Source organism: Panthera leo, chromosome D4, assembly GCF_018350215.1.
Source record: "Panthera leo isolate Ple1 chromosome D4, P.leo_Ple1_pat1.1, whole genome shotgun sequence".
In the NCBI taxonomy this organism is placed as follows: Eukaryota; Metazoa; Chordata; class Mammalia; order Carnivora; family Felidae; genus Panthera; species Panthera leo.
In genome coordinates, this window is record NC_056691.1 from 65,913,510 (window position 1) to 65,931,964 (window position 18,455).

The following is an 18,455-nucleotide window of genomic DNA, read 5'->3' on the forward strand; positions in this document are numbered from 1 at the left end:
TTAGGAAGAACAACCATCTTTCAAATTGAAAATCTTCTGGTCTCATCTGAAAAATGCAAATGGAATTCAAATTCCTGGAAATGTTTTCTATTACTTAATAGAATGGAATGGTGAGAATGGCTTTAAAACACAGACAGAAGGTAAGATAAAGAGAAAAGTTTTACTCAAATCATTTCCAAAGGAAAACATCCTATCAATAAATATAAAGATTTGTTTTTGTTGAGGTGATCACAGCTGGTGGGATTTTGAAAATATGTATATATGTGTAAAGGAAAAAAATACAAAATTCCAAGCACCAACTTCAAGAGCAGGATATTATTTAAATTTCTTTAAAGATCCCAAACTACTACATGGAAGAGACTACTGAGGAAGGGAATTTGCCCGTAATGCAAACAGGTCTAATAATAGACCCTTAATAATAAGTGAAAAGCTACTGTATTCAAGTATAAAGTTCAATAAATCTTATGTAAAAATCATCTAGAGAAAGGGTCCATAATAATTTATATATTAATCACACATAAACTGTGCTCAGTAGGGGTTTGAGGAAACTTGTAATTAAAGGTGTTGATTGTAAAAACAGGATTAGAAACCAAATATATGTAACAGGGTGCTGAAGTAATTATAAGTGTTAATTTGAGCTGTAGGTGTCCAAGGCAAAAGAAGAAATACTATTTTTTTTAATCTCCCGCATATGTAACAAATCAATTCTACCACTCTATACTTTAATTGTCCACACTGGACCTGAAAGGAATTTTTGGCCTTTTTCACAATTTATTTCATTATTGTGGATAGTGTCTTCATAAGTGGAAGACAATAAATGCCTTCAATGCTTTCCAGAGATTTCAATATATTTTTATGTATATTTTTGTCATTTGGATGCTTGAAAGTTAAGTGCATCATATTAAATAGTGGTTTTATAAGAATAAATGTTATCAATAAGTAAATATAGTACTAAAACTGGGTTTTGGAAGCATAAGGTTTTAATTTGTAACGTTTATTTATTTTTTGAGAGAGAGAGAGAGAGAGAGAGAGAGACAGAGCATGAGTGGGGGAGGGGCAGAGAGAGAGAGGGAGACAGAGAATCCAAAACAGGCTCCAGGCTCTGAGTTGTCAGTACAGAGCCTGATGCGGAGCTCGAACTCACGAACCGTGAGATCATGACCTGAGCCGAAGTCAGACGCTTAACTGACTGAGCCACCCAGGCACCCCAATATAAGTTTTTAAATCATACTTCTGGTATTTACCAACTATAAGACATAAAAAACCAGGTGTTGTATGGAAGTACTGAATCACTAAACTGTACACCTGAAACTAATATTACACTGTAAGTTAACTAACTAGAATTTAAATAAATACTTTTTAAAAAGATAGTGATCAGTGTACTTAACCTTTGAAATTTCAAAGTAATTTCCTCATTGGTAAAATTCATAATAATATTTGGCTTATTTGGAAGATTACATGATAAAAATGATATGAAGTGCCTCATACTAGGACATCACATGAAAATTTTTCTTCTCTTTGTAAGCTAAAATAATACATCTTTCCTTGTGGTATATTAATTAAAGAGTAGAGTCTATAAAATCTATAAATTGAGACAAGATATCCATTCATTTTTGTACAGTATCCATTGTCTTAATTGATATCTTTAGAAGAGCTGGAGAGGATGATAGGATTATTTCCTTTAGTGAGAATTTAGAGTGCAGATAGTATGTGTTTTTCAGTGAAAACTCTTAGTACTTTAACTATTAGATCTTCAAGTAGCTAAGTCAATAAAACAAAATAAAAATTTATAGAAAGTTAGAAAGTTCCTTCTAAAAAGTTAGACAGCTTGACTTCTGGCTTGAATAAAATGTCACAGACTTCCTTAGGACTGTTACAACACTAAAACAGTGCCCAGATAAAGTCCCAGCACATTGAACCACAGAGATGTTAATTCTTATAAAACACCAGGGGTTGGGAGAGGGGGATTAGAGGTTGGCTAGGATCCAGGTGTTCAGATCCTTTACAAATAGGAATGTTGTCTTCTAAATGATATCTCCATGCTAGGCATCAACAGACCACAATCTCTTTTGATAAAATATGATTAAGTGAAGAACTCAAGTCCCTCATCTTGGCATACCTCCAAAAAACAAAAAACACTGTTTATTGGAAGATTTTTGAGAGTAGGGATTATAAATGCTCTCTGGAAATCGGAAATACTGGGTTCCTCCCAATAACTAGATAGGACACACCAGTACCGCTTAGCCTCAATGTGTATGTAGTTTCTAGAAAATTAAGATAATCACTGTACAACTTAAATTATTTTAGCATACTTTGTTCTGCTTCCTCCTTTTAAATAATATTCTTTCTTTATGAATATCAATTTTAAGTTTTGGGTAATTCAGAAAAGTAGAAGAAAGGTCTCTAGGTAACCATTAATGTTTTAGGTATTTCTAGTCTTTCTACACTGTCTAGGCTATCTTGGTTTAGGTTTCAGTTTTGCAGAAAAGAAAAAAAAATGACTGTTTTTTTGTTTGTTTCCAACTTAATCATTCTAATATAATTTAAACATCTTTGTTTTAATACAAAGTTGTCACAAATGTCATATAAGAAGTGCATAATGGCCCATCAAATTAGTGTGCCATGATTATTTAACAATTCCCCTGCCATGAGTTAAAAATGAAAAACTATTTCAAAAGATAATATCCAATAATGGCAAGGATTTAGTAAAGAATTATCCAATATACATTTTGCATGGAAAGTGATTTATTAGAAACTATCAAGAATCTCAAAATTTTCCATTCTCTTGTCCCCAGGAAACTATTTTAGTGAAGTAAGCTAAAATGAAGAAATCATTTGTCACAATGCTATTAAACAAGAGTGTTTGTCCATTGCTTCTTAAAAGTTGCACTAATATTACACGAGTAATGAAAGTAATTTCCTCTCACTGTCCACTATTCCTCCCCCATCACCACCACCATTTGAAACCACTAAAGCACACTGGTGGTTTCTCTTATAAATGTTTGCAAGTGATTTTTTTTTTTGCAGCAACTGTCTCTGAACTATCAGTATACCAGATGTACACCATCATTATTTGCTACAAGTCATTTCCAAATAGGAATCACCTTCTTGGTGATGTTCCTAGGAAAGAAAGGAGAGGGAATCTGACATGATTCACATTTTCCCTGAAACAACAGATCCAAGGCAACTGATGCTCCTTCAAAGACTCTATCAAAATTTTATTTTCAGGTTCAGAGTAGGTTGATATATATATCTACAGTCAATCAAATTCCAAACTTAATACCAAATAGAAGTATATCCTGCCCTACCCAGCCCTTCCTACCCTCTTTGTAATGTATGCCTGCAAAGCCTGGTACAGCTTGAATTGCATGAGAACCCTTCTTTCCATAGCCAATAGGCGTATAAATATTGTATTATGCTGATTAACATGATTTGCCATTGTAAACTGGAGTTGTCATAGAAAGGAGCATAACCTGTTGGCAAAAGGTGATCACAGAAAGAAATGGCCAAGCCTATATCAGAAACAGGGCCTTCTTTAATTTTTTCAATGTTTATTTGACAGAGAGAGAGAGTGTGGGGGAAGGGGCAGAGAGGGAGAGACAGGATCCCAAGCAGGCTCTTCTATGTCAGCACAAAGGCTGACACAGGGCTGGATGCCACCAACTGTAAGATCATGACTGGAGCTGAAACCAAGAGAAGGATGCTTAACTGGGACACTCAGACGCACCACATAGCCTTGTTTAAAAATACTAACTAGAGGGGCACCTGTTGGTTCAGTCAGTCGAGACTCAGACTCTTAATTTTGGCTCAGGTCATTATGTCATGGTTCATGAGATGGAGCCCCACTTCAGGCTCTGTGCTAATAGTGTAGAGGGTGCTTCGGATTCTCTCTTTCTCTCTCTGTCCCTACCTCACTCACACCCCCTCTCCATCTCACTCAAAATAAATAAATAAACATTTTTTAAAAAGCACTAGTAAGAAAATTATCGATTGGATCAAATTTTTTTTTCCTCTAGGGATTGTTTTAAGTTAGGTAGAATACCTTGAGAATGAAAAGTGTTTTCAAAATTATGTTCTTTGATTTATTTACTGTAAAAAGGTCAGCTACTAATATCTACTCTTTAAATTTTTTCAAATTAAAGTTATTTGCTCCATGCTCTATGATGCACAATTCAGATGCTTGAGCTGACCTCAAATTCCTCTTTTGGAAAATATTCACCATAATTGCAAATTCAACAAATGGAAGAGAAAGGACTTTAATATGGACAGAAACAACAGACTCTATTGTATGTAGTTTGATTGCTTGTATATCTAAAATCTAAAGAACACAAAACTGAGTGCAATACACTCACACAGATGTCTCAACTCCAAGTGTCACAGAATGTTCAGTTTTGCATTGTCTACTATTCGATTACAGTCCTACATACAAGGGAAGCAGTAGTGGCATTCTGCAATAGCTTTGGAGAGAAATGGTCTAAAAGGCCTTGCTATTCATGTGAGTTCTGCAGACATAAACAGCATCTGGAAACATGTTAATAAATTCAGATCTTATAATCCAATTCAGACCCACTGATTCAGAATCCTTTACAAAGATTCTCCTATCCGAATTGTGTGTGTACTAAAATTTGGAGGCACTTGACTAGACAGGTGGTTTTTTTTCACAAGGCACATTAGAATCATCTGGAGAACATTATCTAGAAAGATGTCTGATTCCCACTCCTTAGATAATTCACATAATTCTGAGAGGGCAAGAGCATGTTGTTTAAAAAAGGCAGGTGAGGGGCGCCTGGGTGGTTCAGTCGGTTAAGCGTCCAACTTCAGCTCAGGTCACGATCTTGCGGTCCGTGAGTTCGAGCCCCGTGTCGGGCTCTGGCCTGATGGCTCAGAGCCTGGAGCCTGCTTCTGATTCTGTGTCTCCCTCTCTCTCTGCCCCTGCCCCGTTCATGCTCTGTCTCTCTCTGTCTCAAAAATAAATAAAACGTTAAAAAAAAATTTTTTTTAATAAAATAAAAAAGGCAGGTGAGGGGCACCTGGATAGCTCAATTGGATAAACTTCTGACTTCAGCTCAGGTAAGGATCTTGGCAACTTGTTTGAGCCCCAAATCTGGCTTTCTGCTGTCACCCCTGAGCCCACTTTGGATCCTGTTTCCTTCCCCTTCTGCCCCTCCTCCACTAGTGCTCTCTCTCAAAAATAAACATTAAAAAAAATAAAAATACAGGGTGCCTGGGTGGTTCAGCTGGTTAAGCACCCGACTTCAGCTCAGTCATGATCTCACAGTTCGTGGGATCCAGCCCCATGTCGGGTTCTGTGTTGACAGCTCAGAGCCTGAAGACTGTTTCAGATTCTGTGTCTCCCTCCCTTTCTGCCCCTCCCCCATTCTCTCTCTCTCTCTCTCTCTCTCTCTCTTTCTCTCAAAAATAAACATTAAAAAAAATTTTTAATATATAGATAAAATAAAATCAGTAAAACTGGCAGGTGTTGGGGTGCCTGGGTGGCTCAGTCAGTTAAGCGTCTGACTTCAGCTCAGGTCATGATCTCACGGTTTGAGAGTTCAAGCCCCGCGTCGGGCTCTGTACTGACAGCTCAGAGCCTGAAGCCTGATTCACATTCTGTGTCTCCCTCTGTTTCTCTGACCCTCCCCAACTCATGTGCATGCGCTCTCCCTCTCTCTCTCAAAAATAAACATTAAAAAATGTTTTTTTTAAACTGGCAGGTGCTATACAGTTAGAAAATAAATTGGAATAGTGGATCACACTCTGTTTTTATATACATTTTACCTCTATGAATTTCACTTTCCTCAGAGAATTATAGTGATGATAAAATGAGTAATATGTGTGAATATATTAGTAAATTATAAAACCCTTAACTAATTATATTGTTTATGACTTCCATGAAATAAAATCAAATACATAGTTATTTATAACAGATGAAGCATACTCTCTCCAAAATGATGATATTCAAAGTGTAGGCTGTGGGTCCAAAGAATAGGAAATAATAGATGTTTGTTAAGATGCAAATAGTTCTTTCCTGCCTCAGAACTGTGTATCACTATCTCAGGAAATGGAATACAAGAGCCTATATTTTTAAAGAGCTGGTCGATGTAATTATTACACATCTTCAATCCCTTCCCTTAAGAGCCAGAAGAGAAATTCAAACAGCTAACCTCAGAGCTCTTAGCACCACTCCAGCTATTGTGGGCACACACTTGGTGCCCCTCGCCCAGTGATCTCTCACTGCACATGGTAATATGCACTGACGCGTTATGCTCACATGCAGTTTTCTCTTCTGGATTACTCCAGGTATAGAAACATAAAATGGACAGGACGAACTGGACAGAGATTGAGTTCATTCTGCAGGGACTTTCTGAGTACCCCAAAGTGGAAAAACTCCTTTTCGTCATGTGCTTGATGATGTACCTGGTGATCCTGCTGGGGAACAGCACCTTGATCATACTAATTCTCCTGGATTCCCGCCTCCATACGCCCATGTACTTCTTCCTTGGTAATCTTTCCCTCCTAGACATTTGTTACACGTCCTCCTTTACCCCCTCAGTGTTGATTCACTTCCTATCACAGAAAAAAACCATCTCCTTCCTTAGATGTGTTGTTCAGATGTCTGTCTCCTACACTATGGCATGCACAGAATGCGTGCTCTTAGCGGTGATGGCATATGACCGTTACGTGGCCATCTGTAACCCTCTGAGATACCCCATCATCATGAGCAAGGCACTTTGTATTCAGATGGCAGCCCTCTCCTGGGGAATGGGCTTTCTCAATTCACTGATAAAAACTATACTTGCAATACGGTTGCCCTTTTGTGGAAAAAATGTCATTAACCACTTTGTTTGTGAAATAATGGCTTTTGTCAAGCTGGCTTGTGCAGATATTTCCTTGAATGAGATTGCTATAATGTTGGGCAATGTAATATTTTTGTATATTCCATTATTGTTAATTTGCATCTCCTACATTTTCATCCTATCTACTGTACTAAAAATGAATTCAGCAGAAGGAAGAAAAAAAGCTTTTTCTACCTGTTCAGCCCACTTAACAGTAGTGACCATGTTTTATGGGACACTCCTCTCCATATATATGAAGCCAAAGTCCAAAGACTCTGCTATTGACAAATTGATTGCTCTGTTCTATGGAGTAGTCACTCCCATGCTCAATCCTATCATCTATAGCCTGAGGAACAAAGAGGTGCTTGGAGCTTTGAGAAAATTGATGAGTAGACACTGGTTCTGGAGAAAAGGATGAAAAACTTACATCTTCGAGTTCATGCACCAAATAAACTCATATATTTGAGGAAAAGGCTTTTATTTAAAACATAGCAAAAGAAATAAAGATTGTATGTAGGATCACAGAATTTAAGAGTTGGAAAGAAATTTCAAGATAATTATCTAGCTTTCCCTTTTTATGAAAATGACTGTTACAAAAATGTAGACACAACTAGTATAAGTACTAAGAGTAAAATTTAAGGAATAAGAAAAAAGATGTAATTAAATGTTTCCAGGAAAATCCAGTACAGATTCTCTTCAACTGATGGAGTTATGTCCTGATAAACCCATCAAAATTTGAAAATATCATTAGTCAAAAATGCCTTTAATACACCTAATCTACTGAACATCATAGCTTACCTTGAAAATGTGCAAATGCTTACATTAGCCTATAGTTGGTCAAAACCATCTCATACAAAGCCTATTTGCAATAGAGTGTTGAATATTTCCTATAACGTATTGAGCACTGTACTGAAATTGAAAAACAGAATGGTTGTATGGGTATGAAACAGTTGAGTGTATCAGTTGTTTATTCTTGTGATCATGTGGCTCAGACTGGAAGCTGGGGCCACTGCCACTGCCTAGCGCAACAAGAATATCATACCACATGTTACTAGCCCAGGAAAAGACCACAATTTAAATTTTAAAGTGTGGTTTCTACTGAATGCATATCACTTTCACATCATCATGAAGTTGAAATATCCTATGTCAAACCATTTTAATGTATGGACCATCTGCATGTATGTCTGCTGAACAAGTAAAATATGTATTTTTCAGTTCCCTTTTGAGAGAACTACTCGAATTTTTGTGTTTGTTTGTCTGTTTGTTTGTTACTGCTTTTTATTTTACCCAAGGACTTGACCTGACTCCAACCTAATTTTTCAGGTACATATTTCCCCTTCTTTCCCTCCTCATGTTTCTCCCATGTTTGCACATGCTGTGCTACATTCACTATTACTTCTCCAATTATATCATGTTCTTTACACCTAAAGAAAACAGCATATGCCACTGCATCTCCATCCTCACATTTCTCTTTCTATGGTAACAGCCTAGCAATCTTATTAAGCACAATTCAAGTGTGAGATCTTCTACAAACCTTCCAAAGTTTGCCCGCTTACTTATTCCCTCCTTTATGCTGTCCTGAACTTTATCTGTTATGGCTATTTTCCTTTTATACTATAATCATTTGTTCATTTCTGAAATCCACCCAATGGCAGAACTCACTGTTCTCTGTATGAAGTCTAATGTCAAATAAAGTTAAACAGTAGGCAGTAACTAATTACTTATTTAACATTTTGAAATAATAGTAAAATATAGTCTAAGTACTTGATTTAATACAGGGATATAAAAGAACTTGAATTTATGTATTATTTCATTGACTAAATAACACATCAAAAAGTTATGGATAAAATATCAGCTAATATTAAATGTACAGAAATGTAAGGGAAGATAAAAGAAAGATAAATATACTCAAGAGGTCATTTGTGGGGTGCCTGGGTGGCTCAGTTGGTTGGGTGTCCAACTTCGGCTCAGGTCATGATCTCACAGCTCCTGGGTTCAAGCCCTGCGCTGGGCTCTGTGCTGACAGCTCAGAGCCTGGAGCCTGCTTCGGATTCTGTGTCTCCCTCTCTCTCTGCCCCTCCCCTGCTCACACTCTGTCTCTCTCTCTCTCTCTCAAAAATAAATAAACATTAAAAAAGAAGTCATTTGGTCTGGGTAAGGCAAAAGTCCTATCAGTGTATACTTATTCTGTAATGAGCAACTGCTGAAAAAAATATCTATCAATTGTATAAACACTTCTTAAGGAATACTGAGAATTGCACTCTATCAAAAGCAATAATCTTATTTTAAATATTTCCTTTCAAAGAAATGCCCTTGAAATTGCTAGCAAATAATAATTGTACTTTTATTTTTTATGTGATTACCTAACATCTATTTGTATGTAATACAGGTGAGTTGCCTGGTACAGTCCCACAGCCTGAGCTGGATGAGGACAGTGGCTCTGCTCAAGGGCCACCCAGCAAAGGTTTCAACAACCCAATAGAGTTCAGAAAGGAATCCCTGCTTGTTCTGCCCAGCAGGATGTTTGGGGCCTGATGGAATAAGTAAAAGGTCAACATGAAAGGGAGGCCCAGTTCAGGTAGTCAGAACCCAGTAGAATCAAAAGGACACCCATATATGGAATGACTCAGCTCAGACTGTCAGAGAAAGAGGGAGAGACAGAGAGAGAAAGAGATAACTTGGGGTATTTTATGCTTATATCCCTAAACACTACCAGAGTGATAGGCTAGACTTGTAACACACTCATAGATGTTTCTCAATACATTGAAATCATAGGTAGATTCAAATATTTTTTAATTTTTATTTATCTGAGGGAGAGAGACAGAAAAAGAGAGAGGGAGAGAGACTGTCAGTAGGGGAGGGACAGAGCGAAAGGGAGACACAGAATCTAAAGCAGGCTCCAGGCTCTGAGCTGTCAGCATAGAACCTAACACGGGCTCGAACTCACAAACCAGAGATCATGACCTAAGCCGAAGTGGGATGCTTAACTGACTGAGCCACACAGGCACCCTGAAATCACAGGCAAATTCAAACTAACTGAAACTAGAGTCTAGCAAGAAAAAAAAAAAAAAAGATCAAAATCTGACTCTGTCAAAATGATACACCTATCATCCTAGCTAATTCACAGGTGGTCTTTTGGAATTAGCATATTTGCTAACTTGTAAATAATTTTAAATAATTATTATAAATATATTGATAGATTAAATAAACTTCCCATTTTATAGACAAAGAAATTGGATTAGGATGTTTAAGAAATTGCTTAAGATTGGGGTGCTTGGGTGGCTCAGTTGGTTAAAAGTCCTACTCTTGATTTCAGCTCAGGTCATGATCTCATGGTTCATGGGATAGAGCCATGCATTGCATTGCAGGGGATAGTCAGCATGAAGCCTGCTTGGGATTCTCTTTTTCTCCCTCTCTCTCTACCATCCCCCTGGTTATGTGCGTGTTCACACACTATCTCTCTCAAAATAAATAAATAAACATTAAAAAAAAAGAAATTGCCTAAGATCACTAAGCTTACATAGACACCCCAAAAAATTGTAATTCTTTTTATTTAATTTAAATTCAGGTTATTTAACATATAGTGTAGTATTGGCTTCAGGGGTAGAATTTAGTGATTTATCATTTACACATAACAGTCATATGTAACACTCATCCCAAGAAGTGTCCGCCTTAATGTCCATCACCCATTTAGCCCATCCCCCCCACCTCCCTCCCAGCAACCCTCAGTTTGTTCTCTGTATTTAAGAGTCTCTCATGGTTTGCCTACCTCTCTGTTTTTATCTTATTTTTGCTTCCCTTCCTTTATGTTCATCTCTTTTGTTTCTTTTTTTTTTTTTTTTTTTTAACGTTTATTCATCATTGAGAGACAGAGTGAGACACAGCAAGAGCATGGAAGGGGCAGAGAGAGGAGGAGACACAGACTCTGAAGCAGGCTCCAGGCTCTGAGCTGTCAACACAGAGCCTGACACAGGGCTTGAACTCACAAACCACAAGATCATGACCCGAGGAGAAGTCGGACGCCCAACCGACCAAGCCACCCTGGGCCCCATTATCTGTTTTGTTTCTTAAATTACACGTATGAGTGAAATCATATGATATTTGTATTTCTCTGCCTGACTTACTTTGCTTAGCATAATACACACCAGTTGCATCCATTTCACAAATGTCAAGATATCATTCTTTCTGATCACCAAGTAATATTCCATTGTATATACATACCATTTTCTTTTTACCCATTCATCAGTCAATGGATATTTGGGCTCTTTCAATAATTTAGCTATTGTTGATAGTGCTGCTATAAACACTGGGGTGTATGTGCCCCTTTGAATCAGCATTTCTGTATACTTTGGATAATTTACTCTAGATCCCATGTGTACTATTCTTTCACCTTTACCACAGTTCTGACCAATAACAGGAAAACATAACCAAAATTGTATAGATAATTGCCCTAAATTACCCTAGAAAACATCATCCACACCTAGTACTCAATTTACATCTCTTTGCAAAAGATTTCGCAACATATATATAGCTTTAGACCTAATTTTTTGCCTAGATTTCACAAATCTGTCTTCTCCTGTAGGTCTAACCATCAGTGCACAGCCAACCAGTCAACCGACTTACATCCCATCCCTATCTTTGTGAAGTCATCATCCTTACGCTACTCGTGTCATCCAATCAACGACTGCATCAGAGTTCTTTACTTACACCAATGGACCAATCATCTTTGATGACTGTTTATTCATATCTGAGAAATCAAATCCAGCCCTACAACCTGGTAATTCCCATATTCATCCTATCTTCTCCATACCATTGCCTTCTGGATCCAAGCCATCACAATTTTATTGACTCTTGTGACAACTTCATGATAAAGAGCAAATAAGTTTTGCACACTGACTTCACATTTAGTCATCTAGTCCAGAAAGGACATACAAATGTTACAAATACTGACGAGTGTACATTTTTAAGTTCTTTGTATATTATGGCTTATACAATAAGATATGTCATATATTTCAGCATTTCTCACCATTTTAGTGGGTTTGGGATACTGTATAGTTTATAATATAAATATATCATGTATTTTGTTTCTAAATGCTTATAGCTTCATTTATACCCTTGGATCTAAGCATCTAGGTGTCAGGGGAAAGCACAATAAAAAAGGGAAGGGTGCTTGTAGTTTCACCGAAACATCCTGCAGCTTCTTTGAATTTACGAAATTAATGTCAGCACTCGAAGACCAACAACAAACTGCTAAACTCTCTGATATTTTTGCAGACTAGCATCCCTCTACCCCATCTCTATTCAGTATATATTTGTGCAGGCCTTCTCCATTTGTACATAGACATTCACATCACACACATCTATCTGCATCCACAAATATTTCCACACATGTAAAACACAGTTATACTTTGTAGAATATGCAATTACTCCCATTAAATTTAGCAATGCTGAAAAGAGGTTGTAGTGGTTTCCTAATACTACCATAACAAAATAGCAGATTGGATTGCCTGAACAACAGAAATTGACTTTCTCATAGTTCTGGAGGATAGACCAAGATTAAAGTGTTGGCAGATTTGATTTCTTCTGAAGCCTCTCCCTGGCTTGCAGATAGCCATTTTCTTGCTAGGTCTTTTCCCCTGTGTGTGAGAAAACCTCGAGTACCCATGTGTGTCTAAATTTCTTAAATTTTTTCTTATAATGACATAAGTCCAATTGTATGAGGGCCCACACTGATAGCCTCATTTTAACTTAATCCCACTTTAAAGGCCTTATCTCCAAATGTAAATACATTCTGAAGTACTGGTGGGTTAGAGCTTCAACATAAGTTTTGCAGGGACACAATTCAGCCTAAAACAAAGGTTAATAATAAATTATCTAAAAAGTCTACTATAGTTATTACATTTGTATATTACATGCACATAATTTTGAATACTAACAATACACTAGCTTAATGTTTAAAGCTATACTTACACTCTATAACCCAAAATAAAATTGAAGTTTGTCATCAAAAGTCTATTTATGTAAGATTTCAGATATGCTTATGTAAGATATGTCTATATTACCTTAGAGTTTCAGCAGTCAGTCAAGGAGGGAACTTAGGAAATCTTTAAAATGAGTGTCTTCCCCTATTATCCCAGTTTTCTGGTGTGTATTGACCACATCAATACACCCCTTAGATTAATGTTATGATTTTCTATGGGGGATTAAAAAAGCACACAGAGGGTTCCTAATCAGCAATTTTTTCACAGCTGCTTTTACCTCTTTGTTCCGTAAACTATAAATGATAGGATTCAACATGGGGGTTAATCCAGCATATACCAAAGCCATAAATTTGTCTATTTCCTGTGAATCTACAGCGGAGGGCTTCAGGTACATGGAGAGAGCTGTCCCATAGAACAAAACCACCACAGTCAGGTGGGCTGCGCATGTTGAAAAGGCTTTGCTTCCACCATCCACTGAGCTGATTCTCAGGATGTTGGAGAGAATGAATGCGTAAGAGACACAAATGAGGAGCATCGGCATAGGAAGAAGAAGTACGCTGATCACCAGCATGATTAACTGCACCCTGGAAGTATCCACACAAACTAGTTTCAAGACAGCCAGAATTTCACAAGTGAAGTGATTGATGATGCTACTTCCACAGAGAGACAGCTGCAGCACAGATACTGTTTCCACCAGGGCGGTGAGGCAGCCTGTCATCCAGGAGCCAGCGGCAATCTGCACACAAGCCCTCTTGTTCATGATGATGGGGTATCTCAGAGGGTTGCAGATGGCCACATACCGGTCATACGCCATCGTGGACAGGAGCACACACTCAGTGGAGCCCATGGCAAGAGAAAAGTACATCTGAGTGGCACATCCTGAGAATGAGATGGTGTTTTTCCCTGAAACAAAGTTTGTCAGCATTGGAGTGAGAGCAGAAGAGGTGTACCAGATGTCTAAAAAGGAGAGGTTGCTGAGGAAGAAGTACATGGGTTTGTGTAGGTGGGAATCCAGGATGGTGATGGAGATCAGAATGATATTACCCAGCAGGGTGATCAGGTACATCAGCAAGCACAGCACAAATATGATGACCTCAACTTTGGGGTAAGGAGTAAACCCCAGGAAAATAAAATTGGAAATGACTGTCAAGTTTGCCTTGACCATTTTATGCCTCTTTCTTTATCTGTAGTAGTGAATAAAAATATACATTGTACATATATGAAAATTAAATTCTACCATCTTTCAAGGGGATTAGTTAGGGGTACTTTACAAGGATCATTATTCTGGCAATACCATGCTAATTATTCACTCATTCATTCATTTGTTGATTATACTACAAGTCACTGAAGATCTCTTTGAATTACCTAAAAAGCTACTCTTGGGCAGCTCAGAATAAAATATCACGCAGTCAAGTAAAGAAATAAATACAATTAACATCATATAAATACACCCTCGGGTACCATGAGAACACAGAGGGTAAGAATCTGAGCTCTGTGTTAGGAACCCTGGTCAGTGAGACATTGTGACACTTAGTTTAATCAAAAAAGGCATTAGACCTGGGGCACCTGGGTAGCTCAGTTGGTTGAGCTTCAGAATTTTGGTTTTGTCTCAGGTCATGATCTCATGGTTCATGAGTTCAAGCCCCACATGGGTTCAGTTTGAGCCCAGTGTTGGCTCCATGCTGGCAGCATGGAGACTGCTTGGGATTCTCTCATTCCCTCTCTGCCCCTCATCTGCTTGCACTGTCTCTCTCAAAATGAATAAACAAACCTTTTTTAAAAATGCATTAGTCTTAATCGAGTTAAAGACCACAGGAGGTTTGCTGGGAAAAGAAAAAAAAAATTTGTAAAAGTTAAATCCCGAAAGGATTTAGTTGCATTTCATATACCTACTAATTATGTAATATAACAGACGGATATCTGTAAACTAAGGAATATAAATAGAAGATAAACATGCATCCAATCACTATAGCATGTATTTGTGGTCTTTCCAAATTTTTTCTTGTGGTTGACTTCGCGTTTCATAGTGTTGTGGTCTGAAAATATGCAAGGTATGATCTTGATCGTTTTGTACTTGTTGAGAGCTGATTTGTGTCCTGGTATGTGATCTATTCTGGAGAATGTTCCATGTGCACTCAAAAAGAATGTGTATTCTCCTGCTTTAAGTGAATTGTCCTGAATATATCTATTAAGTCCATCAGGTCCAATATGTCATTAAAAGCCATTGTTTCCTTGTTGGTTTTCTGTTTAGATCATCTGTCCATTGTTGTAAGTGGGGCATTGAAGTCCCCTACCATTATGGTATTATTATCAAGGAGTTTGTTTGTGATTAACTGATTTATAAATTTGGGTTCCCACATGTTAGGGGTATAAATGTTTACAATTGTTAGATCTTCTTGGTGGATAGATGCATTAATTATGATATAACACCCTTCTTCATCTCTTGTTACCATCTTTATTTTAAAATCCAGTTTGTCTGATACAAGTATGGCTACTCCAGCTTTCTTTTGGTGAGCATTAGCATGATAGATGGTTCTCCATACCCTTATTTTCAATCTGAATGTATCTTTAGGGTGTAAATGGGTCTCTTGTAAGCAGCATATAGATGGGTCTCATTTTCTTATCCATTCTGATACCCTATGTCATTTGATTGGAGTGTTTAATCCATTGAGCTTAGGTGAGTACTGAAAGATATGAATTTAGTGCTATTGTGTTGCCTGTAGAGTTGGAGTTTCTGGTGATGTTCTCAGGTCCTTTCTAGTCTTTGTTGCTTTTGGTCTTTTTTTTTTTTGTTTCATCTTTTCTCCACTCAGAGATATCCCCTTAAAATTTCTTGCAGGGCTGTTTAGTGGTCACAAAATCCTTGAGTTTTTGTTTGGGAAACTCTTTATCACTCCTATTTTGAATGACTACCTTGCTGGATAAAGAATTCTTGACCACATAGTTTTTCTGATTCAGCACATTGAATATATCTTGCTACTCTTTTCTGGCCTGCCAAGTGTCTGTGAATAGGTCTGCTGTGAACCTGATCTGTCTTCCCTTATAGGTTAAGGACTTTTTCCCCTTGCTGCTTTCATAATTCTTTCCTTGTCTGTGTATTTTGTGAATTTGACTATGATATGCCTTGGTGTTAAGTTTTTGTTGAATCTAATGGGAGTTCTCTGTGCTTCTTGGATTTTGATATCTGTGTCTTTCCCCAGATTAGGAAAGTTTTCTGCTATAATTTGCTCACATAAACCTTCTACCCTTTTTTCTCTCTCTTCATCTTCTGGGACTCCTATGATTCTTATGTTATTCCTTTTTAATAAGTCACTGATATCTCTAATTCTTGTATCGTGCTCTTTTCCCTTAGTTTCCCTTTTTTTCCTGCTTCATTATTCTCCACAATTTTGTCTTCTATATCACTGAGTTGCTGCTCTGCTTCATCCATCCTTGCTGCCATGGCATCCATTTGAGATTGCATCTCGGTTATAGCAATTTTAATTTCGTCCTGACTAGATTTTACTTCTTTTATCTCCACAGAAAGGGATTCTATGCTTGTTTTAACCCCAGCTAGTATTCTTATTATCATGGTTCTAAATTCTAGTTCAGACATCTTGCTTATATCTGTGTTGATTAAGCCACTGGCTGTCATTTATTCCTATTCTTTGTTTTGGGGTGAATTCCTTCATTTTGTCGTTTTGGAGGAAGAAAGTGAATTAATAAAATTTAAATTTAAATTTAAAAAATTAAAAACACAGAAAAACTCAAATAAAGAAAGCTATATCCTAAGTATGTTTTGGTCTGGTTGTTGAAAGAAGCTTTATAGAATAGAGAAACAAATTGAAAGATTAGAAAAGAAAAAAAAGTAAGAAAAAATTTAAAAATTAAAAAAATGTATATAATTAAATATAATAAAATGAAATGAAGAAAGTTAAATAGAATTTAAAAATTATGAAAAAGTAAAAAAACAGTAAAAAGAATTTTTTAAAATGTTTTCATACAGAAAATAAAAATAAAATTTTCTTTCTGTATCCAAGAAAAAGACAAGAAAGGAGAAAAAATAAAACAATTTAAACAAAGAAGAAGAAAAATAGATGAATCAGCAAACATAATGAAACCCGAATTAAGTTACATCCAGTTTCCCCTAGAACTCAAACTATGAAGTCCTCCATAGTCTGTACACCAAGCAGGTGGAGAGACTTGTGCTCTTCTAGGGGATGTGCTTGGAAGGCGCAGTTGGGCATGACTTGGTGTAACAGCTCCATTCTCCACTAGGTGGCGCTGCTTAGCTTATTGGGGTGAATCTGTGGCGTGCATGCCCTTGTGCCGGAGAGGTGGAAATGGCTTCACCCAGCTCTGATACAGGAACTTTGCACTCTCACCGACCCACAATCAAGCACCCCTCCTTTGTCTCAGGCTTTTATCCATTCCCCCACTTCTACCTTGTCTGTGTCCAAGCCATCAGCCTGCCAGGTGGTACCTCCCCCACAGTTTTATCTCAGGTGGGGCTGTGCTTCCAAGCCCCTCACTTCAGAGAACCCTGTGGTGTGGATCCGCTCTAACACTCCGGAGGAGGGTCTCGCTGAGCAATGGCTGAATGTCAGCTTGCCCTAGAAAACATTTGTGGGCCTGTGCTGTGGCAGAAGTCCAAAGATTATGGCCAGGTGCTGGCTTGCCCCAGATAACAATTGTTCGATCACACAGCAGCAAAGGTTCAGAGATTATGGCAAATCACAACACACAGCGAGAGTCAGGTTTCACTGCATTCTGGTATCCTTGTCCCAATACCAGCAAATGTGGCTATTCTCTGGGGTCCACTAGGACATTTACCTGTGGGGAGGCTGTATGGCACTACCAAACGCCCTCCAAGCAGGGGAACCGCTTCTCCCTGTGTGGCCCACAGACCCCTTGGACCCCATTGCCCACTCATTGGGAATCACCCTGCTTCCTCACCAGAGCATGGCCAGATATTAAGCTCTGGAATTTCTGACTCTACACTCCACAGTTTGTAGAATACTAATGGCATTGAAACCTTCTTCTTTCTCCCCGTCATTGGTTTTGAGGTACAGATTTCTTGTTCAGTCCCTTGTGAGAGTTTCCATTCTTTCTCTTTCTCTCCAGCTACTTTCAGGGAGAGCGCTTTTCCTGCACTCTTCTGCGCACCACCTTTTCCCCAATTTTCTCTGTCCTCTCTCTGCAAAAACAGCTCCCTACCTTCTGCAGCTTTTCTCTCCCCTAGTTTACCTCTCTGCACCGCATACCTGCAGAGTTCTGTGGCTCAAGTTATGCAAATTGTTGTGTTAATCCTCAGACCAATTTCCTAGGTATGCAAAACGGTTTGGTGCTGATCTAGCTGCATTTCAGGAATGAGACAAGCTGAGAATTTCTATGCTGCTCTGCCATCTTGAAAGAAAAACAACATCTATTCTTTTGAAACTTCCAAAAAATAGAAATGGAAGGAAAATTTCCATATCCATTCTATGAGGCCAGCATTACCTTGATTCCAAAACCAGACAAAGACCCCACTAAAAAGGAAATTAGAGACCAATATCCTTAATGACATGGACGCAAAAATTCTCAACAAGATATTAGCAAATAGAATCTAACAGTACATTAAAAGAACTATTCACCATGATCAAGTGGTATTTATTCCTGG

The 18,455-nt window shown here is 37.8% G+C and overlaps 2 protein-coding genes across 2 annotated transcripts; one reads left to right on the forward strand and one right to left on the reverse strand.

Annotated features, from left to right (window-relative positions):
- Positions 1-6,315: 6,315 nt before the first annotated feature.
- Positions 6,316-7,254, forward strand: LOC122204425 (olfactory receptor 13C7-like). Its single transcript, XM_042911886.1, has one exon. It carries the CDS (start codon positions 6,316-6,318, stop codon positions 7,252-7,254), a length of 939 nt encoding a protein of 312 aa, XP_042767820.1.
- Positions 7,255-7,613: 359 nt separating this feature from the next.
- Positions 7,614-13,982, reverse strand: LOC122204578 (olfactory receptor 13F1-like). Its single transcript, XM_042912101.1, has 2 exons — positions 13,067-13,982; positions 7,614-7,657 (listed from the first exon to the last, which is right to left on the reverse strand). The coding sequence occupies exons 1-2, from the start codon at positions 13,980-13,982 to the stop codon at positions 7,614-7,616; spliced, it is 960 nt and encodes a 319-aa protein (XP_042768035.1).
- Between the last annotated feature and the right edge of the window lie 4,473 nt (positions 13,983-18,455).

What these genes read in the sequence shown, in the direction of transcription:
- LOC122204425 (XM_042911886.1), top strand. Translation starts at nt 6,316, where the DNA reads ATGGACAGGACGAACTGGACAGAGATTGAGTTCATTCTGCAGGGACTT.
- LOC122204578 (XM_042912101.1), bottom strand. Translation starts at nt 13,982, where the DNA reads ATGGTCAAGGCAAACTTGACAGTCATTTCCAATTTTATTTTCCTGGGG. An exon ending in AGCTGTGAAAAAATTGCTGA is followed by an intron (nt 7,658 to 13,066) that starts TTAGGAACCCTC and finishes CTATAGGCTAAT; the next exon opens with GTAAGCATTTGCACATTTTC.